Raw genomic sequence first — 24,908 nt, forward strand, 5'->3', positions numbered from 1 at the left:
TTATCATTTGCTTTTTCTCTTTATTCTATTTTTTCTAAGGATCTCGTTGTATCTTTGTATATTATAAAAATAAACAATGCTTTAGTAAATGCGTTCACTAGCGTTTGAAGTATACCTATTACATGGGTTTTTAATGTTTTTAATTGAACATAAGCAAATAAAACCAACAGCTATAACGATCTTGACATGAACATGTTAATATCTTAAAGTAGTTCAAAATTAAAATATGATTGTATCATTTAAATAATTTACAATTTATCAGTCTTCAAAAACATGTCTAAAAATAAAAAATTACAAAATGTTACTCAACATATTTTCTGGTTTTTTCTTTTTATCTGTATTTGTTTCTAACGTGTCTTGCTTCTAACGAAAATTCTTGAACTCGAATTCTTTCAACGACGCTCACTCTCAGCTGTAAATAACGAGAAGGGTGACGTGAACGCGATTACACAATTTTCTCCCGTATGAAAAAAAGAATCAGACAACATTTCTCATGTTCCACTCTTTTACTCATCTACCATCTCTCCCGGTTCTTAGGAATACGTGCGTCGTCGCATTTCGCGTTTTACCGCGTCATAACGTTTTCGGAGTTTCCGTCAATTTTTGCATTTCTCGTTCGTTCTCCTGACTCGACTTACCATAACTGTTCCACGGTTGCTCGTCTGAAGAGCCCCATATCACGTAAACGATGGTGCAACTGATGGTATTAAGAGCGGCTATGATGAAAACTAATTGCCATTGTGCCACGGTTTGCTGAAAAACAGTTGCAAACTCAAATGCCGAATTATTATGTAATCGCGGAGAGAGAGAAGTTCGCAGGTAGCACGTGCGTAAGCGAGTATTTACCCTTAGATAAAGCGTAATCAGTATGTAGGAGAATATTAATAAAAAAGTAGTAATTCAAGGGTATGTAATTCACGATTAAACAAAGAAGTTGTGTACTTTATCTGACACAGACACAACGTGGCCATAAACGAGAAAGAAGAAAATCCTGGGAATTTTCTATACTGATTATTACATCAAATTATGTATTTTTACTCACGACGGATGAATGTGGACGAAATGAATACAAAAAGCTTTTACTTTTCTTAACGATTATACATACATTGTTATCCGTCAAGAGTCCAACGACCATCGGTGAGATGAACCCAGTGATTATCACTACCATCCCGCAGAACCCGAGGAGAATACTGGCGTAATTCGGACTCATGTCTACGAAAGCCGCCAAGGTGGACGCGGAAACCGCGCCGTTTACCATCGTTCCCATCATCAAAAAGAATGCCGCGAGAATCGGGTAGCACCCGCTGAAACCCAGAGCCAAAATGAAGACTCCTTGTAAGCCGACGCTCACGCACGTGGCCATTTTTCTAACGTTCGTCAATCTCATTTTATTGGTGCGTATGAGCCAGTCGCTCATCTTCGAATAGTAAACCGAGAAGATCGCCCTTAATATATGCGGAGCTCCAGAGAGAATTCCAGTCTGAAGAATTAAAGAATAATTATAGATTAATAGAAATAGTTCTTTTAAACGTTTGCAATTTTTAAAGTCAATAAATTCGGATATATTTTCAAAATTTAATACTTTGATATACTTGGGAAGATTGATTGAGTTTATGAAACGATGGTAAGTTCTTAAATAATGAATTGTGACATACCACCCGGAGATCCCATCCGTGAATGAAAGTGAAATAAGTCGGTGATTGAGTCATCAAAGTGAGAAGACCCCATGCACCGCCCCATTGAGCTATGATCGTAATCCAAACTGGACGCGATGTGAATATAGATTTCCACGGAATTCTAGTTTCGGTTTTTTGAACCGACGTAGCGATGCTGTCCAAGATGTGCTTCTTTTCCTCGTCGGATATGCGGGGGTGTTCTTCGGGCGAGTTGTATACCAAGAAGTACCAAAAGCAGGACCTTCGGAATCATTTTTACTAAAAGTCCGCTGGTTTTAGTCAGGTTAATGTTATTCTTATTACCAAATGACGCCGAGCATCGACGTTACATGAAATGCCGCGCCCCAGTTGAACCAATTGGTGACGGTTGCGCAAAGTGGGTAAGTTATAGCGGCGCCCACAGAGCTACCTGGAAAATAACGCACGTATTGCACAATTAAATTAACGGAGATTTTCTCAGAATGATTTCTAAAAAAAAAATCATTGTACCAAGTACCACTTCAACTATTATTTGACATCTACATTCATCAATTATTGTACACTATATTCTCTTTATTATCAAATTCTGAAACAAAGATTTTTACCTAAATATGCACTGACAAATCTGCTTCGCTCGTTCGGAGGGATCCATTTGGCTGTCATATCATGCATCGAGGGCCATACAACACCCTATAATAGTTTCAACGACTTGTTTTTATTCCCTTATTTTCTTAACAGATTTGAAGTTCTCATGTATAAAATTAATGAAAATGCTATAACTCGATGAAACGATGATTACTAGTTTTCGGAATTTTTTATGTGTTGTACTAAATTTTAATTTCTCGATGACGTACAGCTATCAAACCTTGAAGAACTCGTAGGACAACGAGAGCGTTGAAATGATACCACGTCAGCCACGGGATGAGGAAGCCGATTAGCGCTGTTATTAAGTTCCCTAAGCCGTAGACAAGTTTGGTCCCATAGCGTCTTGCTAAGATTCCTCCAGGAAGCTGCGTCAGCCAGTGAAACCAGTAGAAAGCTCCTAAAGCCAAGCCTTGCTGGTACTCGGTCCAATGAAATCGATCACCGCCCTGAAGATTAAATCAAAATAACTAGCGTGAATTAATTTATGAAACACTAATACTTATTGTACGATTAATTGATGAATTAAAACTTGAGAATTACGGTATATTCGTCTGACTTCGGTGTAGTTACGTTACTACTGTATATATCTCGAGTCATGCACTCCGAAACATAGTCTTTCTTCACCCGAGGCACCACCATTGTCACAATCGTCAGGTTCAAGTTGATTCTCAACATGTAATTGATCGCGAACCCGCAAAAAACGAGGTACCACAGTACGTCCCGGCATGATAACTGCAGCTTCGCTGCAATTCCATTTTTCGACAGTCTTAATTATTTATAAAATATAAAACTTCAGTATTTAATGAGATTTATTATTCCGATAAATATATAATCGGCAAATCGGGTTATTTATATTAGAAACGTAAGCTGCCGATAACAGGAAGTAATCATTAGCGATAATGTGTAACAATGCCACTATTATATCGTAACGTTATCAGCCTACAAAACCAACTCTGTGAATCAGCGACATTTTTCGTTTCCAATGATATTGAATCTTATTTTTCTAATCCGTATAAGACGATTTTGATACAATATCTAAGAAGCGATACAGCGTCATTTCTAATTATAAGCCACCCATCCTTCTAGTAATGCTATAGATAAAAAAAAAATATCAAATCATTATAAATGATTACAGATCTGTAACTAGGAGGCATATCCATTTTTTGACAGAAAAAAGTTCGAATAATTTTAACAGAAAATGTTACTTTCATCTTCTTGCACAGTTAGTGGAAAAGTTCAGATGACAATTACCCGAGGCGACGTTCGCGTGGTATCGACGTTCGCTTTCGATCCGCTCACGACTTTTCTTAAAAAATTATACTTACGCATAGGCATCGTGTCGTTAATACTTTCTGCGACCGTTCCGAAACAGCGATTAATTAATTGTCAATCAGTAACAAGATGCGTTGTCGTGTTCGTCGAAAAATCCGTGCACATGCATCTGTCAACGTACTCCGTGAGCAATCTTGACGGTTCCGCGGCAATGGTAATGTGCATGTAAAAGTGTGTATGTCGCAGGTATTAAAAATGTCGATTAACGCTTGAAACCATTTTCAACGAGTTCTATATGGGATGGTGACGTTATGGGAAAAGCGCTGTGAATTTTTACGACGCGTAGCAAACGTTGTTCACGAAAACATTTTCGCGTGACAGTTCCGCGCACCTATAAGTATACGTGTTAATCAGTTGGTCTCGCGCAAAACACTGCATATCTGCTCTTCAATTATAGTAATGAGCATCCCGAGTTCCTTTGTCTACTCTATTTAGTCCTACCCGGTTTCCAGCTACACTGATTACTCGGCGATCGCTAATTTATTAACGAAGGGGACCTGCAAATCGGTCTCGTCGACCAACGAGATATCAGCTCGTCCCTCGCTCTACGACTCGAGATCGGATTTTGTTCTACTTAGGTACAAATCTTTACTTAATTATCTTTATTTGAATCTCAGTCACTTTCAAAGTTTCGCAGTTTCGAGATAAGATTGTTCAAATTTTGTATGCTAAACCATCCGTGTACATGTTACGTAACGTGTATTAAACGTGTTCCATGATTACGTATTATCATTCGATGTTCTTTACAGTTACTGTTTTCTATAAATTTTCATTGCGTGCACAGTTGAAAATATTTGCAGCAGTTGCTCGAAAAATTTGTTTTTTATAAGGAATAATTACGTGTTAGAGATTGTTATCGTGTATCGTAAGATGTTACTATATGTAAAAACAAACAGCATTGTGAATAACAAGGCTGCGTGAAGATTTATGATTGGTACAACGCATACAGGTTTGTAAAGAACTCACGTCACGAAACTGGAGCAGTAATGGATTCACATAATAGTATATTATTAATAGATCTACCATTTGTACATACACTAAATTTTAAAATATCATAGATTTCTCACATTACAACGATTATACAGCAGGTATGTATCCTACGTATTTTTTATAATAGCATTAATAAAAGTATTATTTAAACTAAAACTAAATTCTTTTGTTAAATTTATTTCTCAATCACGTCTTCAATAAGTATATTCATACAACTTGAAATAATTGATTCAATGCATTCACCGCGTTATACCTTCCCAGTACCGAGTTAACTTAAGTGGGTAGTTTTATCACTTGCGGAATTAGCGCTGCCTAATGAACGTAACAGTACGTACATAGTGTGTCTGGGTAGTAATATCGATGATTAACTTTTACTATGTTACCTAATCATCAATTGGTTAGTGAAGTAGTCACATGGCATAAGGCGTGGAACGTAAAAAGTTTCGATGCTGGAAGCAATTTTCCCCTGTCGCAATATGTACGCGGTGAAACTTATAATTTTCCTTTGAAAGAATGTTTCAACACTGGCACATTCACTTCGCGCAGATTCAAAGGAAAGTTGTAATTGCAAAAATCCGCAGAAGTATCTGACTTTTTTAAATATTTATGACTGTCAACAAAGATTCGCGTATAATGAGAGCACGTTGATTATTCATTAAGTTGAAAATCTCTTTTATCTGATTATAAATAACATACTTGGTAAACGAATTTCTGCTGTTTAATTTCAAATTGCATGTCCGCACTGATTGCGAGTGATCGTTTTCTAAAAAAAATGGATGTATTTTAATTTGAACGGATTAGAAGTTTTTGTATGCACTTCGTGTCTACATCCCAGTATGCATTTTGCCGTTGATCAGCAAGCTGATATTATAAGATTCTTTGATTTCATCACACATCGGTATCGGTCAGTAGCAACGTGATATTAACAACAATTTTGTTCACGATGAAACTTAACTACAGTTTGTATCTTTCCAATTAATGATAGCTAGATACACTGTAATAAGTACCGAGGTTCGACTAATTTTCTGTTAGCCGTCACTTGATCGTATCTACACGCATACCATGTAAAATGTCAATCGCATACCAAGTTTGGTAGCAATACATTTAAATCTGACATTTTAGTAAATGCTCCTAAAAGCTTTATTGCAAATACAATGTCAAATTATTCATGTATTATTTTACAAGAATTAGTAATTAGTGTAATTTAATGATGAAGGAAGAACGAATGAGACATCTAATCTTTCTTAAACATCCGCAATATTTTATAAACATAAGCTAATTTCTGAAAGCTCTATTAAACTATTATTAGTAATTCTGTGTTTATACGCATATAAAGTATCGTTAACCTTTTGTTTTTGAACTTTACATTTTTAATTACTAAAGTCATGTACGATTTGAATTTCATTTATAAAAATCAGAGCTCTCGAGTAGGAGAGTACAAAAATTAAGCAGATTACGATAAAAGAACATTAATATTTACATTTGTACATTTTTGTATCATGCAATTATAATTTATAATTATATTTGATATGAATTGAATGAAAAATTTTTTTTTTATTCTGGAATGTATATCACATTGTAATATTGTTCGGTATACATTGAATTAATTAATCTAATAAAAATCCATGGGAACATTGAAACGGATAATAATATTTTTTATAGATTCCAATTTGCTATTGAACGCTCATCGTTCGATCGTTAATTTCACTGATTTCATTAACGATTAATCGACTCTCGAATTTCATTAGAAACCGCAGGCTTATATTTTTAAAAGATTTAGTGGTTATTCGACGAGTTGAAATCACGTTGACTCTTGTCATCATGCAAAATGGTAAGCCGTCGCACGGCAGTATATTTCTAGACGGGAAGCGTGTGCAAGCGCGTGCCACGAGATGCACATACATGCAACGCGCGTGCGAACTGATACTCTGATTTTATACTCGGCACAGTTTCATCAGAAACGGCGTTACTCTCGGTTTGTTGATGAAAACAAAAAAAAAATACGCAAAATTGTAGAAAAGTTGGTAAATAGATAAAACCTACGCTTTTTTCCAGAGTCAAAGAAGCGATTACGGAATTTTAATTTATGTGTTCAGACTATCAGTATTTCGATAAAAGTTATCAAGAAAACGTGACGACGGGAAATAAATATAATGTCTAATTATTGAATTAGACTACCAGATGAGGCTGGATCGATTTCCAATATTTTTATCTCCATGATTAATCTAATATTTTACGATGTCGTAGAAATTTAAAATCAGTAAACGACTTAAGATATTAAAAACAATTCAGTTCGACGCTAATTATGCCCGTAATTACTATATCAGTTTCTTAATGGAATTTTAATTTCATTTAACGACATTTAAAACGTCGGATCTTCGAATCTAACGTCGAAATCTTGAAAACGTTGAAATCTTGAAAACAGCTACTTTATTTTATGGACGTTTATTAAAATTGTTTTCTTATAAAACAGTGTCCAGTAGATTAGAATGACTTTCGTAATTCAAGTCTCAGTTTAAATTCATCGAAAGATGTTTACAAAGCAACAACAATATTATCAGTTATTAACTTTTATTGATACTAAAAATTGTATAATGTATCAATTTAAGAGTACCTGGTATTCAATTCGCACAGAAGTCTATAACATTCTTCGTATTCTTTTTGCATTTGCAAATGCACAGAAGTATTAGGATTACGAATAGGTAGTTCAGGTTTCATAAAGTTGTATGTTAAATTTCTTAAAAACAATTTTATTGTTTGTTTGTGTTTCACGAGCCGAAACCTGGCGTGTGACAAATAGCAAGCGCACTTCTATATAGAAAGAAATCTTCGCCGCATTTACGTAAGCCGCGATGATCGGAGGGGAAGCTGGTCATCGGCTACGTTGCAACCAGGCAGCGGCTTGCTTTCGGGTGGACAGTCTTAATTCAGCTTCTGCACGAGCCGCTTCAGGATTAGTATTTTTCTTGTTCCTCCTTTAGTGCGCGATAGTGTTACCAGTGAAGCCTCTCGTTTTTCCTAATATTTTCTATTTCTTTTTGGCTTCATCCTACTTTATCTTCGCGCGAGCGTCAGGCCGAAGCGGCACTTGACTATTATTTTCTTTTTGTCTAAAGCTACAGACGAGGAAAGGGTATTATATGAAAAGTATTAGGCTAAAGTACTTAACGTGACATATTCTACGAGATTTTATATTCTTTACTGTATTTGCGATTAAAACTCGCTATCCGTGTTGAAGAATTGGAAACTGACCAATATATTGTTACACGGCTCTACGCAGTACGTACGATCTTTTTATGTTTATTAATTAATTTATTTCTCCAATCAAATTTGATCAAATTCGGTTACTTTCCCGCGACAGATTTTTTAATATTCAACAAGTGATTCAATTTGAAGATTAGAAAATTCCTAGACAAATCGATTTAGAACTTACTTCGAATCAATTTATAGTTCAATTCTTTAATACAAGATGAAATTCGGGAATGAAGCAAATTGATTAATTCATTATCTTCCGTGTTCGATAGAACCTAAGGTGTTTCCTGTTGAACAATATGCCAAGCAGCAAAACCAGAATTGCCATAATTGGTGGCGGTGTAGCTGGATTGGTGGTAGCTCGCCATGCTACAACCAAATTGGACAGGTACAGTCTTACGTTGTTCGAGCAAACCGATCAAGTCGGTGGTACCTGGGTCTATACCGACGAAACGGACGTCGACTCCCATGGATTACCGATCCACAGTAGCATGTATAAGAATTTAAGGTCAGTGTAAAAACTTGACAGCTCATTACACCGCACTTGTCTCGGTGCTATTTTAATGTCAATTATGTCTTGAGGAATCGAATTAATTCTATCGTATAACTTATGATTTGATCATTTGAATTACCCATTTTTTAATAAGGGAGCATATAGACTTGGCTTACGTTTCCGTAAAATCTCTTCACTTTCACGTGAATCACTTTTAAGTAAAATCTCTGAACTGGTATAGCAAATTCAATTTACTTTCGTTATATGGGACGGTCATTCATCATTCATCTACTCCAGTGTTCATAATATACATATATCTACGTACTCGGTGAATAGTTCAGTGATTTGATTGATGACGTTGACGCTGTCATTTTTGCAACTGCAACAAGACGCATCGCCGCCTTTCAATACGGCTGATACGGCTTGATATATTGCTCGAAGAGAAAAAGTGTTAAGTGCAGGATAAAACAGTCACGATGTTAATTAAGGAAAAGCGCTCGGAGTACGCTTTCACTTCATGTCATTTGAAACCATTAAAAACATTGAGTAGAGATTTTATAATATCCACTTACCAATAATATTCAACATATTTATGGTAAAGAATATCATTCTGATCAGTCTCGCTATCATTATACAAAAAATGCCAGGAATGCATCGATCCACTGATACACAGGGCGTTTGCATAATTTTGAGATTCATTTTTCAAAATATGTACAACAGTTTTGGTATGTGAGAAACACTGTATACTTTGAATTACTGCTTGTATAAGTATAGGATCACGGAGTATGTATATTATTTTCACGTTGCTTATGCGGTAATGGTGATAGTTATAATTTTAATGGGTCTAGTCAGCAGATACGACTGAGTGCGATAAACTCCGTTGACACGCGATAATAAGAATAAGACAAACGCTTCAATAAACAGTTCCGGTCTAAGAAGTTTGACGCTTATTAGGTAATAAGCTCCTCGACTGATCATCTCTTTTCTAAAACATCATTGTCGATAAATGCAAATTTAATTTTAACTGTGAATGCATTGTATGAGATTGCTATTATTAATTGGGAAAAATATTATGCAGCCAGATTTCATTATGAAACAGCAATGAACGTTACGAAATAAGTATATGAAACATCTGGTAACACTCGATAACATTAGTATTGAAATGCTCTGCACTCTGCACAGTTCAGAAAAAGGCAAAATAAATTTCCATCAGACATGCATTATTTAGAGATACAATTTCTTGAATTTCTCTACAGTAAGCATATTTGGTCTCGACGCAAGTATAAATAGATATCAAACAAAATAAGTCGATTATCAAGAAACGGTGAAATCTTAGAAAAATTGTTTAACAACTATACATCGTTTCTATAATTGTTCCCACCTTTAATTAATCAATGCCAAAATTGAAAACTGACATTTCTATTTGGAAAATAATTTATCTGACTGTATTACTCACTTGTTTTTAACTTTCGTACTTGGAACTATTTTACTAATGATATGATCTATTTACATTAATGACTATCCTATAAAAAATTATAGAGATGGTAACTAAGAATTCCGAGGACTTCCGATAATGCCAATGCTTTAGCTAAAGCATAGATGTATGGCTCTGCGTTTGATACGTTGCTAAAGATTAATGAAATCATCGTTATGTCGAGAACTTTGAGCATATCAAAGATAACCAGTTTATGAATTACAGTTATGTATACATATATATTTCTCCTATATTCTGAAATAATTATATCGCAGTTATTGATTCGTCAAAACAAATTAACTGACGATAGTCTCTATGCATACTGATTGGATACCGTCTTAAAATGCGGTATTGTTAAGCTTAACGTGATTCATCGATTACACATAACAGATAAGAGATTACGGAGCCTATCCGACCCTACGAGAATTAGAAGGAAAGCATGGAATCGTGAAAATCGCTAAAATGTGTTGCAGAACGAATCTCCCTCAGGAAATCATGCAGATACCTGATTTCCCATTGAAAGAAAACGAGGGACCGTCGTTCGTTCATCATACCGTAATTCGACAGTATTTGCGAGATTACGCGAAGCATTTTAATTTATATCCTCACATAAAGGTAAAAGCAATGCCTGTTTTGCACAATTCAGTAAAACCGCAATTTAAGTCATGGAGTGTCGATTTCACTATTTTCATTTTACACAATTTGCAGTTAAATACTTTAGTAAAACACGTGGAGCCGGAGACTCTGCGCAACGGCCAGACGATCTGGATGGTTACGTATGAGGACTTGGAAGGCAAGGTGGAGACGACTAAAACGTTCGACGCAGTCGTCGTGTGTAACGGGCATTACACCGTCGGACATGTTCCGCACATTCCAGGTATCGAAAGTTTTCCCGGCGGATCCATACACAGCCATCAGTACAGGGTGCCGGAAGTGTACGCGAAAAAGAAAGTTTGCATCCTCGGTGCGTCTTGGTCTGGTATCGATATCGCGCTGGAGGTTTCTGAATATGCCGAAAAGGTACATGGAACGTCGCTTAGCTTTATATCACAACTGTGACACTTCCTGTCTTGCACGAAATCCATGAATTTCTGAATTTTCGTATATTTAGAAACGATTTTTTCAAATGTCAATTGCACAATTTATTTTAATGCAGTTTCCGTTACATTTTACGTAGATATACTTAAGTCATAATCTACCGAAGCCGGTCGATTCTGTGATGGCGAAGAACGTGGAACAAAGGCCAGGAATTCAATCGGTTCAGGGGAACGTGTTCATCTTCAACGATGGTTCCATGGCCGAAGTAGACAGCTTCATATATTGCACCGGTAAAATGACTTGATCTACTTCGTACATATAAATGATCGAGGTATCCCAAATTACTTATAGCTACATAAGAAAATGAATACCGTCAGGGCCCTGTCGAATTTCACCCGATGCCTTAAATCAATAAAACAACTTTTGACTTCTTCAGAGACATTCGTCAAATTTATTATATTTATCAATTTAATCCGAAATGCTCTGATTCTTATTTTAGCTGTAGATCGTTTTGTCCCTCGGTGGGACCCTGACCCTCTTAATCGAGCATACATCTATACTGATTTCGTTGGAATATTATTTTTCCAGGCTATGAATTCACGTATCCCTTTATGTCAACTAAAGTTGAGATGCGTACCGAGAACAACCAAGTCGAGCCGTTTTACAAGCACTTGATTCACATCGATTATCCGAGCTTATTCGTGATGGGACTACCGGCCATAGTAATCCCATTTCCAATGTTCCATATACAGGCACAGTACATCCTAGCTATTCTCGAAGGTTTCATCAAGCTACCCTCTGCCAAGCAAATGCGCGAAGCGAGTGAGGCAGAAAAGAGAGATTTACTCAACCAAGGAATTCCGGTACGTGTTTCTTTCGTTACACATTATAATGCAAATTTTCAGTTTGAAAAGAACGTGTTTGCTCTTTGTAGCTAAGGCATATCACCAAGCTGAAAGAACGCCAGTGGGCGTATTACGACGAAATGGCTAAAGCAGCGAACGTACGTGGCTTTCCACCAGTGATCAAGAAAATCTACGATCACTCGAATGCAATGCGTGAACTCGACTTTACTACTTATAAGAATTACCAATATCGTATAATCGACGATGAGAATTTTGTAGCTTGTTACTGTAAACCTTGTTAGGGTTTAAAAGCGAGGTTTAAAGGGAAATATCTCTAGAAATATTTTACGGTCTGCGTAACTGTTCAGATTTTCATTCTGTACCGTGGGACTGCCCGCACTTCTTATTTTATTGAACATATAAGAATATCTTGTGCTTTTTATATTCGCTGGGATTGAAACGTTAGACGTATCTCGCTGCGATGGACGAGTTCGAGATACGCAACCGAGCATTAAATGCTTCTTTCAGCGTTTATAACGCGAAATTATAGCGAATATAACGAATCGGTGGCGCGTTAATGGGATTTACGTAATCGCGGAGCAACCAAACTTCGCGGATGTCCGCGCGTTGTATAACGCTTCCGTATCGCTTGGAGGATGCAACCCAAGCGATCAGTGAAGTACTTATATGTAGGTGCACTTACTTTTAATTGACTTAATTAAAAGTTAAGAATTCTGTACGACTTATTAAAAATAAAAATGGTTAAAGGAAGTACCTCAACAGCGTGTCTAACGGGTTAGAATTATACTTATGATTTCAATATACATACTACTAAATATCTTTGTGGTTTATTCTTATGTCCTTTATAATGTTTTTGTACTGATATTAATTGCAATCGTTTTATTACTCTAGTATTAATACACTCCGATCACCGATGAAATACTAACAAAGTGTAATCTTATAGGATTTTCAAATTCAACGCGCATGTCAAACAATTCAAAGCAGAGATGCGCACGCTTCTGTTCATTTGTGCGTCAGCTCTCAACGCGATCGGGTGTATAACCTAATTGTGCTTTTCGTTTTGCTTTTCGGTAAAATAGAGACAGGAAAAAATGGTAGAGAAAACTGAAAGTAAAGGTTCTTACGCGTTGGAAGATGTAGAGGAGGGCCACGAAGAAGTTATAGATGAAGATAAAGTTCTGATCGAAGAAAAACCGAGGGTGGACGTTGAGGTGCTCGACGCAGACCTGAAGCCTGCAGACGTTTATCAAATACGTCCACAGTTATACGACAAGTATTTTTTATTTAATTATATTTACTTTCTATAAAATTAATTAGTACTCGTTCCTCAAATGCCAAATTCATTTATTGGCTCCTGAACGCTTTTCAACAAACATTTATTATTATTCTGCAATGTTTATTGACAGAATTTTTATTAACGATTTATTCTTTTATTATTCTATGTAAAAAAATTATTCTTTACTTTGCTTCAAAACCATTGTTATAAGTGTTTTATTTTTCATACAATTACAACAAAATACGTTACAATACAGTACAATTTTAATGTAACTAACAAGTGATTAACAATAATATTAAATACCAGAAGTAATTAAATAAAGAAATGTGTGGTGTCGCAATTATGACATCGATCGAACAATTTAATTTAGGAACACTTATTACTAGTGAGATGTGAATGCTACGTATTTTCGATACAGGTTTAAACCTTTAAGTGCTAAAGAAGTTATACATAATGTACTGTTTGATCAGCTCTCTGCAAAAACATACAATGCAGAAGAAGCTATTCAGTGGACTAATAACATAGCAGACACAATTAGAGAGAAAGTTAAAGGTGAAGTGTCTATTTCTCGAACAGATCAAGTAATTCATGATAGATCTACTTCGTATAGAATTGAAAATAATTTACGATATAATTTTAGAGTTAAAGTTCAATCGTTACAAATATATCGTAAATGTCGTTTTGGGTCAGCAGCACGGTGCTGGTGTAAAAATGGGCACAAGGTGCATATGGGATGCAGAGGCAGATACATATGCCTATGATAGCTTTTCAAATGTAAGAATAGAAAAAGAATTTGAATCCCCTCAATGCCAAATGGGCGCAAAGACAATAACATTCTTTTTTCAGGACACTATATTTTGTGTGGCCACTGTCTATGCTGTGTATTTTTATTAAAACTCTAACGTTTAACAACGTTAAAACTCCACGCGTTTTCGTATTTAATGATCGGAACAGTATTTTGAAGTGTTATGAATAAAGGAAGAATGAATGTAGACGACATAGGAAGAACAGATATTTTATTGTAGCGTAGAAGTTATTGTTACTTATCAACACACGTTTGATATATGTTGTGTATTATGTATTGACATGGCACGACTTTTACATACATTTAAGAATAAACTTTATACATGCACTTTATAATACACGCACTCGCATTTCCATGTCGAGCGTGCATTACGCGTACATGTCTTTGTTCATTACAATTATTATAGCACCATAATTCACGGTATTATATCATAGTTACAAAAGTTTTTAAAATCGTGAGATTGAAGGCATTTCCTATTATTATACCTATGACTTTCACTTATTTATTTAACGTAAAATTATCCTAACATCGCGAACATCCAGCAGGTTTTTAATATAGAATTTTATTCCATTTATATCCATTAATTAAACTGTTTTATATAAATATGTAATAGCTACAACAATTAAAATTAAGATGTAAGCACTTGGGAAAGAGATTCTACCAAAGATACAAATTATTTTGTAACAATATAACTCTTGTGTATAAATATAATGTATACTGAAATAAAGTATTTGGAACAGATATAAAAGAGTGTTTTCGTGATAAACAGAAGAAAAAATAAATAAATCCTTTATTCCTATAGTAGTAAAATAAGAACATGTGCTAAATGAAGACCAGTTTTATAATTTAATTCCTTGTATAAAAGTGTAACAGTATCATATTTGAAAATAATTTAATAATAAAAAATATGAAGAAATAGCTCGGTTATAAGTAACAAAGCTTACAATTATGATACTACAATATCTCGTTCCTAGCAATCATTCCTTTTGTCGATCCAAAGTATATGAAATTTTACCTGTATATTTATTCATCGATATAATATATGTACATGATTGCTCACATAGATAAAGAATCCAAAAATATTTATTACTGTGCTTATCATTAGCTTAAAGTCGTTTACTGCTTCTTAAATATAAAAATATTTTTCCTGCGCGTATTATCCTACGTAAGTGACGGAAGACAGATCAATTCAGACGGGCGATCGTTTAAAACGTGACTATTAGGTTGCTTAATCGATTAACACGTTTATGGTAATATTAAAATAAGTTACATAATTACACATGGCAAGGCGCAGCAGAGAGGCAGGCAAACGGGGACGACCGCTTTGCCGCTGCTCGATTTCGCTTTGCTTTTGCTAGATGCTTCATATTCGTACTTTGCTTTACCCTTTTGCCATCCACCCTATAAAAAAACGGGCAATCATTTTTATCGCACATCGTATTATTTGTCCAGTATCATTCTTTGATGCTCTTTTATAATTAGGATTTCTATGTTCGAAAAGGTATGAGTAGAGTCTACTTACGCCAGACTGCGACATAGCTGCGCTAGCTTCTTCTTTCTTAGTAAATTCTGCTGCGCCCGGAGGATAATAAACCGGGGGTCCAGCAACATTTTTACTTTGCACTACGGGCGGTGTGTGAGGTATGAAATCAACTTCCTTCTTAACGGCTGGCGACTCCCTCTTTTGTACCTTTTCTCGTTTCTCGATGTTGTCCAGTACTTCACGCTAAACAAATATAAAAATTTAGGTAAATGTATGACAATTTTATCAATCGTAGTAAGGCAGCAAATATTTTAAAATTCGAATAATATCCTGTAGTTCAATTCTTAATGTCTGTTAGCAATTTGTATGTATAACATTAGATTATTTAGGAATAGTCTTTAAAATACTCGTTTTCTTACCTCCGTGTCAGAAAAAGATGCCATGAGCTCCTCCAACTTCTTAGGCGGAGTTTGCACTTTAGCAGGCTTGCTCGTAGAAATGCCGTCTGTTGGAAATGGTTTTGGCAACAGAACCTCGTGGTCTTCAGGGTACTTGCTCGGCGGTATCGTCGTGGTCGTGTTCGAAAATTTGTATATAGTCGCGCTGTTAGATTGCGTCGGTGTAATAGACCTTGGTACCGTCGCGGTTCCCGGGTAATCCGTCCGATCGCCAGGCGGATGTCCATTCGCATAAATCCCGTCTGTCTGATAGTACTTCTCGTTTCTCGTGACTCTTGTCTTGGTTTCCAAAGGCGGCGAGCTCGGACGGTACGTCGGTTGGCCTGGCGAACCGAGATGGTCCTCTCGGTAGAACTTCGACTCTTGATGAATCGTCGTAGATTTCTTCGTGATGTCTGTCAAAGGAGGAGGTGGACTGCTGTATCTAGTCGGCGTTCTCGGTGGTATGTTCTCGGTCATGGTTTGATAACTGATCGTTTTGTCCGTAGTCGTGGTGCCTTTTGGTATCGTGTACGTGATAGTCTGATCGCCTGGCAGAACAACTGAACCTGGCACGTTGCCACCTGGTAGATAGGTTTCAGGCGGTCCCGGTAGTTCGTACGTGTACGTTTTAATGGTGGTCGTTACTTTTGTGTTCGGTCCCGGTGCCAGGTTGATCGGTATCGCTGGCGTTGGCGATGGGACTGGTACATATTCCATGCTTCCGTATTCTTGCGCGGCACTTGTGTGCATCGTCGTCACCGTTTGCTGTGGCTCCGTTTGATAGCCTGCGCAACATTAAGTTATACGTTTCGCTATTAATTGAAAAAACTATCTTGATCCATAATTTTGGTAGAATCTTATTTAATCTTCTTTCATAGAGTGTGTTTTTAATACATTTTCTGGGAAAATTATTTTAATACACCCCTTAGTAATTTAAGTATTTATTCGTACATTTTCTTCACAAGTATACTTACTCGACTCTTGAATGTACTTGACATCCCTTTGGACACCTGGCAAAGGGGAAGCCTGTTTCGAACGGGACGTGGATGTATCGCTGTATACCTGAAACGTGAACACCCTCTTATATTTCTCTATTCGCGTCGAACGTGGTGACGCGTGAAATATTGCTGGAGACAAAGTGCTCACCAGTTCCCTGTTGACTGACTTGCTAACAGGTTCCGTGCCGCGATGCAGCGTGCTCTCGTCGTAGGTCCTTTCTCGAATATCGTCGCTGTAAAATGCGTAACGTGAAACATAATACCACAGCCTGAAGCGAACGATCATTCTCGAGATTTCATATTCTTTGAAAATAAAGTTCAATTTCTGAAGACGTTATAAATGAAAGTGTAAATTCAATAAAATTCAAGGACATTGAATTCGGAATTGCGAGTTTCTATTTAAACAGAAGCCGGACGTACGATCCTGTTGGCAGCAATTCAAAAATCGTTGTGATATTTTTGTGTTTGAGAGAGAACGGCACTTACATCATATTCGAACTGGTGTTTAACGCATTGTCTGCTGTCCATGAATCTGCAATACAAAAAGAGATTCCCTTCAATTAATTTTACGGAATTTCTCAATTAACGTCTAGCGTCATTTCTTGATTAATGACACAGCCGCTTGACCCGAAAATCTGTAACGTCGAACGGCCATCACCCGGTAGCCCAATGACAATGGACATCCTTGTGTTCCAATGTCGCGTTCATTTTTTTCATCACGCTTTTTTCCTTCGACCTTTTCTTACTCTCCGAAATGCGTCGGAGGGAAGGAGAAATCGGGTCAACCTTCTGTTACACAGGCAACCCTAATATGGACACGATTGTGTGTCGTGTCCATGTGTTACCGCAAACACGACACACGCGCACCCGCATACAAACACGCGTGCACACTACCCGCTACGTCACTTCCATATAGAGAGACAGCCAGCACGGAAATCTTCTCCCAACATAATGGCGTTGTCGTGTTACCTGCGTTAACCCACGGCTTACCGGAATCTCATAGAATTTCAGCAATTGCGACATCCACCGCGCGTCTCCTTTTTGCATAATGCATACATATTAGGTATAATGTTTCGCGGAACGTACTGTGTACGGCGCGATGTCGGATCGTGTACTTCGCGTATAATTTATGCGTAAACTTTCGTTTGTAGATGCATAGTTGCCTGAATCCAGCGATACCTCGCGTGTTAACATTTTCCTGTTTTGCATGAGTAAAATGTTACCGACAAAACGATAGCACTCAGTTATAAGTAGATTGCCAATGTTTATGCAAGTCTCTATTTTTATAAATGAAATTGGAGAAACGAAATTTACATATACATAAAGCTTTCACGTGTCTAAATGTTATAAATTTTATTCCACTTTGAATATTGTGTATTTCTTTAGATATTACTGCATACTGTGTCTCTTTAAATTATTGAAAATTCCCATAAATGCATAAACGTTACAACACACTCAATGATTGAATTAGAAAAAAAACAATACTTCGAATCAAAATCTAAGATTGACAAATGCATTCTCTTTAAACGAACATAATGAGCATAAATTCGATTGCAATCGCCGTTTACAAATGCGGTAAAACCGTTTTCTCAATCTTCCGTTCACTTGTGTTCGGTAGATTCGTTTCCATTAGTAAACGGCGGCATTTAACCGTGGTTCGAACGTCAGCTAATTTTCCCCGTTCTCGCTTTTAACAGGAGATAATGGTGTTTGATCGATGAAAAGGAGGCGCGAGGAGGCGCGGATCTCGTGAGGATTGCCGCGTTGCAAGGAACGAGCCTTCCTCGTTTTGTCGTTCTCATTGTTAATTAACCATATACCTGCAAGGCCGTTCCGCGCCTTAAAAGGAGCGACACGAGTGACCAGACCTCCCCTTCCTTCCACGATCGTTTAAAACGTGCCAGCGCTTGCGCGCCATTCCTCGCGAACATGCCTGAGGGTTTCTAGCGGTATATCGGACGTTCCGTCACATGCTGGACCCTTTTTTTATCGAAATAGTTTCATTGCTTACCCTTTTCCAGTTGACAAACTTCCTTTTTAATATTAGTGGGGTATACTTGAGAATTCGCTTGGCTTTGGGACAGAATATAATGTCGAAGCATTTTTATAATAATTATAAATGCTTCTTGTCACGTTTAAAAAACGATCAAGAATCCCAGTATCTTTCGTACAAAAATATACATTCCCCCATTGTTTAGATTGTTTTTGAAATTATCACAATAATGACGTAAAATGGAATGTTAACAGGAACTTACCAACTGGTTTTCCATCGAGGCTCTTGTTGTACTGATACGACACTTGTTTGTAAGCGATCGTTTTACTTTGGCCAGGCTGTACCTGAAACAGCAAACAATAACTTTATGTTAAAACTTACTATCTCGTTGAACGCTAATGAGACCATATCTGCTTTTTGTAATTCGTCTATGGTCACTTCGTTTCACTAGATAGAATCACCGACTTGTGTACTGATCAATGTCGTAAGAGTCTTTATATCTGATCAATGAATCCTTTTAATGAATGAATAATACGGAATGGATCATGATTCTGCTGTTCAATAGTACATGCATTGAATATATTTGAATTTCTTCTCGATAACAGATTTATCAATTATTGTTGCGTTTTTTTGTAGGAATTTTTGCTTCGAGGTATTATCAGTTTTATAATTTATCTGATCTGTATATGATAAAGAATATTTCATTTTGTTAACAACGTCAAGTTCCAATGTACCTAATGATTAAATAAATCACAATGTCAAGCTTCTGATAAGATTAAACTACCCATTGAAATTTTTCAGTTTCTCTTATTTTGAACAATGGGTCCATTGGATGAACAATCATGTATAATACGAAACACGTGGGTCGTACTTAACCGGCTTTCCTTATAAGATTATAATTAGGATGAATCTCCTGGATCTTTTACGTTGGTGGATCGGTAACAGTGTTTGAATCACTTGGAATTTTATTACCGCTAATGAATATTTCATCGTAACTGTGTAGACAATAGCTGACTTTTAAATCATGGTACTATACTTAATAGATACATCAAATTATAAGAGACTGAATGAACGTAACGATAATATTTTTAAATATCCGTTCTTAATTTCACTTTTTATTTGAGTTTTGAATGGACGAGAATTTTTATGCTTATACACATTTTGGAAATATTTATAAGATGAAGACTTATTCAAGTTTTCTTATGGATGTATAGAAGAACTGGATTCATCGAAGAATATACAAACATAGAAAGCGACACGTATTAAAACGTTAGTGAAGTAAATTAAATGTCTTAAATTAGATATCGTACAGGTTTCATTTTATTTTTACTAATTACGGACAGGTTCACGTAGAAACAAAGAACGCGTTAGTTAAACACGATATCTCCAACCGCAGTCTTAAAAGTGTTTACACGCATGAAACTAGAACATAAATTTTCCGCGCGAGTATCTCGTCAAAGATCTTGCTTTTCACGATCGAGGCTGTTATTTCGTATGCAAATGAGAATAAACCGTGTCCGCGGAGCTGTGTACCTTAAGGGCCTCGCGCGACGGAAAAATTTATAAGGCAAGCGCGAGATGCGCGTGGCAAATTGCGCGCGTAACCAATCTTCGTTCCCATTGAACGCCGGATCGCTAGTTGGTCAGTCTAGAAACGTTGCAATTACTCCGATCCAACGTACGCGTAACGGCTATTTTGCATCTCCGCGTGATCACCTAATGCTTGATATATCTCGCGAGACGTCAGATGCACGATAGCGCATTCCACGGGAGAAACGATGTGCCTTTTTCACCGATTCACAAGCGTTATCGCGCGATCACCCGGTTATTGTGCGCGAGACGGAATCTAGAAGTTCATTCTTCTCGAAGTAATCGATTTCAATTCTTCCTCGAAGAATGATACATAGATTCGAGATAGAAGAATGCAATTTTTTTCTCCTCAAATGCTCATCAAATAGATGACTGTCTCGATTACATTAATTCGAGGTACTTAAGGATGTATTGGCTATACAGTAAATCCCAAAAGTTTATGTACCTTAAAAAAACGCATTTCCTATAATTAAAAAGAAATCAGACGTCGGAAGAACAATGCTAATAATAAATAGCNGCAATGTCCTTCCGACGTCTGATTTCTTTTTAAAAAATGCGTTTCTAAAGTACATAAACTTTTGGGATTGACTGTATAGCCAATACATCCAATACAATAAATCATGATTTTGAGAGAAATTGTATGTATAGGAAGTATAAGAAATGTTCAGAACATCGCAGATGTCTTATTTTGCATGATAATTGGTAAATGATTAGTAGTAATTAATAGGGAAGTGACTTACATTTTGTAATTCCGAATCGATGAAGTCCAAACCCGGTATACCACTGGCTGCTCCACTCGGGCCACTGCTCACGTACTTTTCCGTCGTGGTTGTCATCGTTCGCGTTGGCGAAATAGTTCTGTGTTCCAATCAATTTTCCAGTTTGATGATTAACATCCTTTTTAAATGACACAGTTTCTGAGATTCACTTACCTGACTGACGAAACCACTTTGGTAGGATTCGCAGCCACGCGGTACTCTACTTGAGGCGAACGCGCCCCGCCAGCCCGGCTAGGGGTGGCACTCCTAGAGACACTAGTCTGCAAGTCCTCAAGAAGAGCATCTGCAATCATGCATATTCGTTTTATAATAACTATCATTAAGAGGAAGAAGTATTAGGTCATTTGATCTCCTCGATCTGTGCCCTTCTTTTGGCAGACAAATCGACATGTATCTAATAGATATTGTGAAAGATCTCAACGGTGCATTAATACAATACGCATGATGTCATTTCTGGTGTTCTACATTAAATATATTTCGTACGTCACTCGACGCGATATCAAGAATGCTTACGCAACGGGAATTTAATATAAGCTACTTAACGATTACTAATCACTGCTTCTGTGACATGGTCCAAACTATAACTAACATAGTTATAAGAAAACGTGCCTCAGGTTTGGTAGTCTAAATAGTCGTCATTGTGATATAAGAATCAGTTTCGGGGAATCATAAGTGGTACACGGTCGATCGAAAAAAGTATGATTCAAGGATAGGGTTACACCTCTGGTGGCACATTTAAAGGTTTACCTAAGTTGTTTTCGAGGCTGTTGGCCGTGGTTGCCGACTGGCTCTGGCCAGATATAGGACCGCCATGACTCACGATCTTTCTGCTGGTGTGCGTCGTTGTTCTCTCCCTCACCGCAGCTGACATTGCGCTCCTCTTCAAGTTCCCTGCCTCACGACCTACAATTATAACAGAAATCATTTCAAAGCGCACCTGTACGCACCTAATTATGTTTATCTTAGAAGATTCTTTTAAAACAGTGATGTGGTTCAGATTCTTTATTTCTAAAATGCTATCTTTAAAAAGAGCTCTCAAAATATTGTCTCTCTTGTGTAGTACTGTATTAAATTTTTTCTCCCAGTTCCATTCTAATTGCCAGTTTTACTTTCAGTCCAAGGCAATAGTAATAGATCATACGCGACTTATGTGATCCCGATACTTTATTAGAGACGTATAATTATTTGATTCCGCGAACAATTACGCAATATTAAGACGATCGCTATGTCAATTGAAATGAGTATAGCCTCGATAAATCTTATCCGATCAGGAACGCGGGTAGGAATAGAAACTTGCACTAGTTTCGCGCTAGTCGTTTTTCGTCAAAGTTTCGCGCGGCGCGGGAGCTTTTTGCTTTCGCGCTTTCCTTACTGTCGAGTGGGGAGCGATCTGCGTCCGCGTCGAAATCCTGGCATTGCTATTCGTCCGGTCCAGCGTGTCGAACGCAACACAGGGATTCTATTTATAGAGACCTAACGTTTATAAATATGGCATATTCGTGGAGAGAATCGAGAACTGGATCTATGGAGGCGCGGCGAGCTGGAACTTTCGCGGTGGACACTTGAAGCCGGTTTTTCAGCGTTAAACCGCGCGTTACAGGCTGCGGGCTACCAGCGGTGGCATTTCGAATTAAGTAGGCGCGTGTAACGCCCGGCGACGCGACGCGACGGTTTCCCGATAGAAACTTGCGAACAAAGATTTATTTCTGCTCCGATCGTATCTCGCGCCGTTCCTCGATCCTCACGTTCCTTGCTACACGTGTACATTGTCGCTTACAACCTAAACGCTTCGTCTCGGTTCTCTAAAGGACAAGTTTTTCAATTTCAAACATCCTCATTTGAAACGATATCCCGATTTTTAAATAGTTAGTTCTTTAAAGTCCTTATGAGCATTTTTAATTTCCCCTCGCGAGTTTCCAACATCTTTTAGCATTTCTCTTTTGGGATAGAGTCTGCAGAGAGATAAACTTTTGTACGGCTGTGTACTCGAACACGATATTTCGAAAACTAGTTTTGCAACGACCTGACGTTATTGGTGGAGGTATAATGACGGTGGTGTGGGTAGAGGCTTGCTTCTGATTAGACGAAGGGTACGTACGCGCATTTTATGGCTTGATTTATGCGAACCGCTCGCGCGTTGAAAAGAGAAGTGGGAACCTTAATAATTTAAACCGTTGCCCATATGAAATATCGTTATGCGATACCATGTATACTTTTTTACAATGTGAAGTCAGTTTCAAAAAGGTTTTGAATTCTCAATTATACTATAGAAGTTTAAGGGATAATTCATCGTATGGGGTAAAGCGAATGCTCTGTGCTTTCGTCAAACGCATAATGATTTTATTATTAAGATTCATTACATGCTAATGAAGACGTAACCATTATGTTCTCAATAATGAAATAATACTACTCATGGAGTAAGGAAAAGGAGATTTAATTATAAAATTAAACACACATTACGTTTGGGAGGAAAACGCGATTATAAACATCCTGAATTACCGCTATTCTTAGATTTCCGTAGACTACTATTACAAATTTCAGTCACGGAGGGTTAGAGACCGAGTAGTATAAGTCCAAGTGGAATAGTTCTTTATCTCGCGGACTCCAAGGGGAATACAAATTCTAGAAACGGTCCGGGTTGCGCTTCAAGGTTCGAATGCCGATCATACGAGCGTGTCTCCTCCGCAGACGATTCTGGGAAGGCCTCCTTGGCCCCTTTGCCCCATTCGTATCGATGCCTGAGCCAGAATAAAACAACCATCGTTTAAATATCGCGGAAACACTTTTCTCTTACTTCAAACATTACAACGATAATTCATACAATTCTGTATTCAAAGTATCGTGCCGTTTCCAAGAATACATTTCATTCATATCTCGATAGTGAAATTCATTTTAAAATAACTTTTGATATAACGAAATTTGACTCAACTCCGGTGAGCTGAAATACAGAAGTTAAGATTTTTGTGCAACGTTCATCCTTGAAGATCCTCTAGACACTTTCTAAAACGATTACATCGACGAGAGTCGTTGAATTTATGGCCACTTAAATAACGATTGCAAATTGCGTATTGTTTAGACGATAATACACAATATGCAATTCATTTACCAGCACACTTAACAGCTTCCAGATACTATTATAATTAAAATGACTAACAGCTCGTGATATTTTTGTCATTTACATGAGATATGCAAGTAGTTGTTATTTTTCTGAAAAGTTCATCGGAATGAGACCTCGTGTGACACAATGTCCTATCTGATAGATATAAATGGTACAACTCTAAATTAACGTATTAACCGCGTTTGATTGCGATGTCACAATGTCCAGATTATCTCTTACTAATTGTGCAAGTAATAAAATTATCGTACGAGCTTCTTTAAATCATTGACTAAACGCTTTAAATATCAATACGTTCGTATTCGCAGTCTTAAAATAATGCTTCCGTCAGATGTTGTTTTAAACCTGAAAATCCGTCAATGCTGGCAATGAGACGTGTGCGACGCGACTCCCATATTCGATAGTTAACACAGTGTTAGAGTGGTGGTGACATTGTGAACCGTCGTTCAAGGCCCTGGTGGCAATCAAAACGATGATCGCGGTTGATCTGATTCTAAGCGCGATAACGTGTAATTGGGCAAACAGTCTACATTAAGTGCCAGCGTCATGTTAATCTTGCTTCTGTTTCAATGCTTCGTTTAAATGCTGAACAAATGCATATTTATAGGAGAAACTAAAAGGATGAGGTCTAATATCAAAGATAGAATAAATTTTTCTAAATTGAAGTGTTATATTGATTCTTAT

The 24,908-nt window shown here is 37.2% G+C and overlaps 4 protein-coding genes across 7 annotated transcripts in view; 2 read left to right on the forward strand and 2 right to left on the reverse strand.

Moving 5' to 3' along the window:
• Window positions 1–21: 21 nt before the first annotated feature.
• Window positions 22–4,579, reverse strand: LOC108629927 (Na[+]-dependent inorganic phosphate cotransporter). Its single transcript, XM_026817676.1, has 7 exons — window positions 2,841–4,579; window positions 2,510–2,746; window positions 2,261–2,345; window positions 1,980–2,085; window positions 1,656–1,917; window positions 1,106–1,480; window positions 22–753 (listed from the first exon to the last, which is right to left on the reverse strand). Exons 1-7 carry the CDS (start codon window positions 2,973–2,975, stop codon window positions 574–576), a joined length of 1,380 nt encoding a protein of 459 aa, XP_026673477.1. The 5' UTR covers window positions 2,976–4,579; the 3' UTR covers window positions 22–573.
• A 2,818-nt stretch (window positions 4,580–7,397) lies between these two features.
• On the forward strand, window positions 7,398–12,564 carry LOC108629936 (flavin-containing monooxygenase FMO GS-OX3). 2 transcript variants are annotated; one of them, XM_018032903.2, is made up of 7 exons: window positions 7,398–7,901; window positions 8,147–8,382; window positions 10,315–10,456; window positions 10,550–10,861; window positions 11,019–11,169; window positions 11,468–11,742; window positions 11,814–12,564. In XM_018032903.2, exons 2-7 carry the CDS (start codon window positions 8,174–8,176, stop codon window positions 12,024–12,026), a joined length of 1,302 nt encoding a protein of 433 aa, XP_017888392.1. In that variant the 5' UTR covers window positions 7,398–7,901; window positions 8,147–8,173; the 3' UTR covers window positions 12,027–12,564. The 2 variants fall into 2 exon arrangements, with proteins under 2 accessions (XP_017888392.1, XP_026673478.1); XM_026817677.1 differs by lacking the exon at window positions 7,398–7,901 and adding an exon at window positions 9,907–10,065 and having other exon boundaries at window positions 8,297–8,382; window positions 10,232–10,456.
• Window positions 12,565–12,633: 69 nt separating this feature from the next.
• Window positions 12,634–13,959, forward strand: LOC108629974 (tctex1 domain-containing protein 2). 3 transcript variants are annotated; one of them, XM_018033004.2, is made up of 4 exons: window positions 12,634–13,018; window positions 13,440–13,573; window positions 13,662–13,795; window positions 13,868–13,959. In XM_018033004.2, the coding sequence occupies exons 1-4, from the start codon at window positions 12,837–12,839 to the stop codon at window positions 13,913–13,915; spliced, it is 498 nt and encodes a 165-aa protein (XP_017888493.1). In that variant the 5' UTR covers window positions 12,634–12,836; the 3' UTR covers window positions 13,916–13,959. The 3 variants fall into 3 exon arrangements, with proteins under 3 accessions (XP_017888493.1, XP_017888492.1, XP_017888491.1); XM_018033003.2 differs by having other exon boundaries at window positions 13,440–13,795; XM_018033002.2 differs by having other exon boundaries at window positions 12,641–13,018; window positions 13,662–13,937.
• A 61-nt stretch (window positions 13,960–14,020) lies between these two features.
• Window positions 14,021–24,908, reverse strand: part of LOC108629973 (soluble scavenger receptor cysteine-rich domain-containing protein SSC5D) — a 15,261-nt gene continuing 4,373 nt past the window's right edge. Inside the window, exons 2-11 of the mRNA XM_018033000.2 lie at window positions 21,857–22,012; window positions 21,263–21,392; window positions 21,071–21,188; window positions 19,003–19,084; window positions 17,234–17,279; window positions 16,896–16,980; window positions 16,724–16,811; window positions 15,729–16,534; window positions 15,349–15,552; window positions 14,021–15,227 (exon numbers count right to left, since the gene is read on the reverse strand). Coding sequence (XP_017888489.1) covers window positions 15,093–15,227; window positions 15,349–15,552; window positions 15,729–16,534; window positions 16,724–16,811; window positions 16,896–16,980; window positions 17,234–17,279; window positions 19,003–19,084; window positions 21,071–21,188; window positions 21,263–21,392; window positions 21,857–21,980 — 1,818 coding nt within the window. The 5' untranslated portion in view covers window positions 21,981–22,012 and the 3' untranslated portion in view covers window positions 14,021–15,092. The remainder of the gene's footprint in view (window positions 15,228–15,348; window positions 15,553–15,728; window positions 16,535–16,723; window positions 16,812–16,895; window positions 16,981–17,233; window positions 17,280–19,002; window positions 19,085–21,070; window positions 21,189–21,262; window positions 21,393–21,856; window positions 22,013–24,908) is intronic.

Source organism: Ceratina calcarata, unplaced genomic scaffold (genome assembly GCF_001652005.2).
Source record: "Ceratina calcarata isolate Rehan_Ccalc_2016 unplaced genomic scaffold, ASM165200v1 scaffold60, whole genome shotgun sequence".
Lineage (NCBI taxonomy): Eukaryota > Metazoa > Arthropoda > Insecta > Hymenoptera > Apidae > Ceratina > Ceratina calcarata.

What these genes read in the sequence shown, in the direction of transcription:
- LOC108629974 (XM_018033002.2), top strand. Translation starts at nt 12,837, where the DNA reads ATGGTAGAGAAAACTGAAAGTAAAGGTTCTTACGCGTTGGAAGATGTA. An exon ending in CGTCCACAGTTATACGACAA is followed by an intron (nt 13,019 to 13,439) that starts GTATTTTTTATT and finishes TTTTCGATACAG; the next exon opens with GTTTAAACCTTTAAGTGCTA. An exon ending in AATTAGAGAGAAAGTTAAAG is followed by an intron (nt 13,574 to 13,661) that starts GTGAAGTGTCTA and finishes ATATAATTTTAG; the next exon opens with AGTTAAAGTTCAATCGTTAC.
- LOC108629936 (XM_018032903.2), top strand. Translation starts at nt 8,174, where the DNA reads ATGCCAAGCAGCAAAACCAGAATTGCCATAATTGGTGGCGGTGTAGCT. An exon ending in ATTTATATCCTCACATAAAG is followed by an intron (nt 10,457 to 10,549) that starts GTAAAAGCAATG and finishes CACAATTTGCAG; the next exon opens with TTAAATACTTTAGTAAAACA. An exon ending in TACTCAACCAAGGAATTCCG is followed by an intron (nt 11,743 to 11,813) that starts GTACGTGTTTCT and finishes TGCTCTTTGTAG; the next exon opens with CTAAGGCATATCACCAAGCT.
- LOC108629927 (XM_026817676.1), bottom strand. Translation starts at nt 2,975, where the DNA reads ATGTTGAGAATCAACTTGAACCTGACGATTGTGACAATGGTGGTGCCT. An exon ending in TTCTTCAAGGTTTGATAGCT is followed by an intron (nt 2,346 to 2,509) that starts GTACGTCATCGA and finishes AAACTATTATAG; the next exon opens with GGTGTTGTATGGCCCTCGAT. An exon ending in TCGATGCTCGGCGTCATTTG is followed by an intron (nt 1,918 to 1,979) that starts GTAATAAGAATA and finishes ATGATTCCGAAG; the next exon opens with GTCCTGCTTTTGGTACTTCT.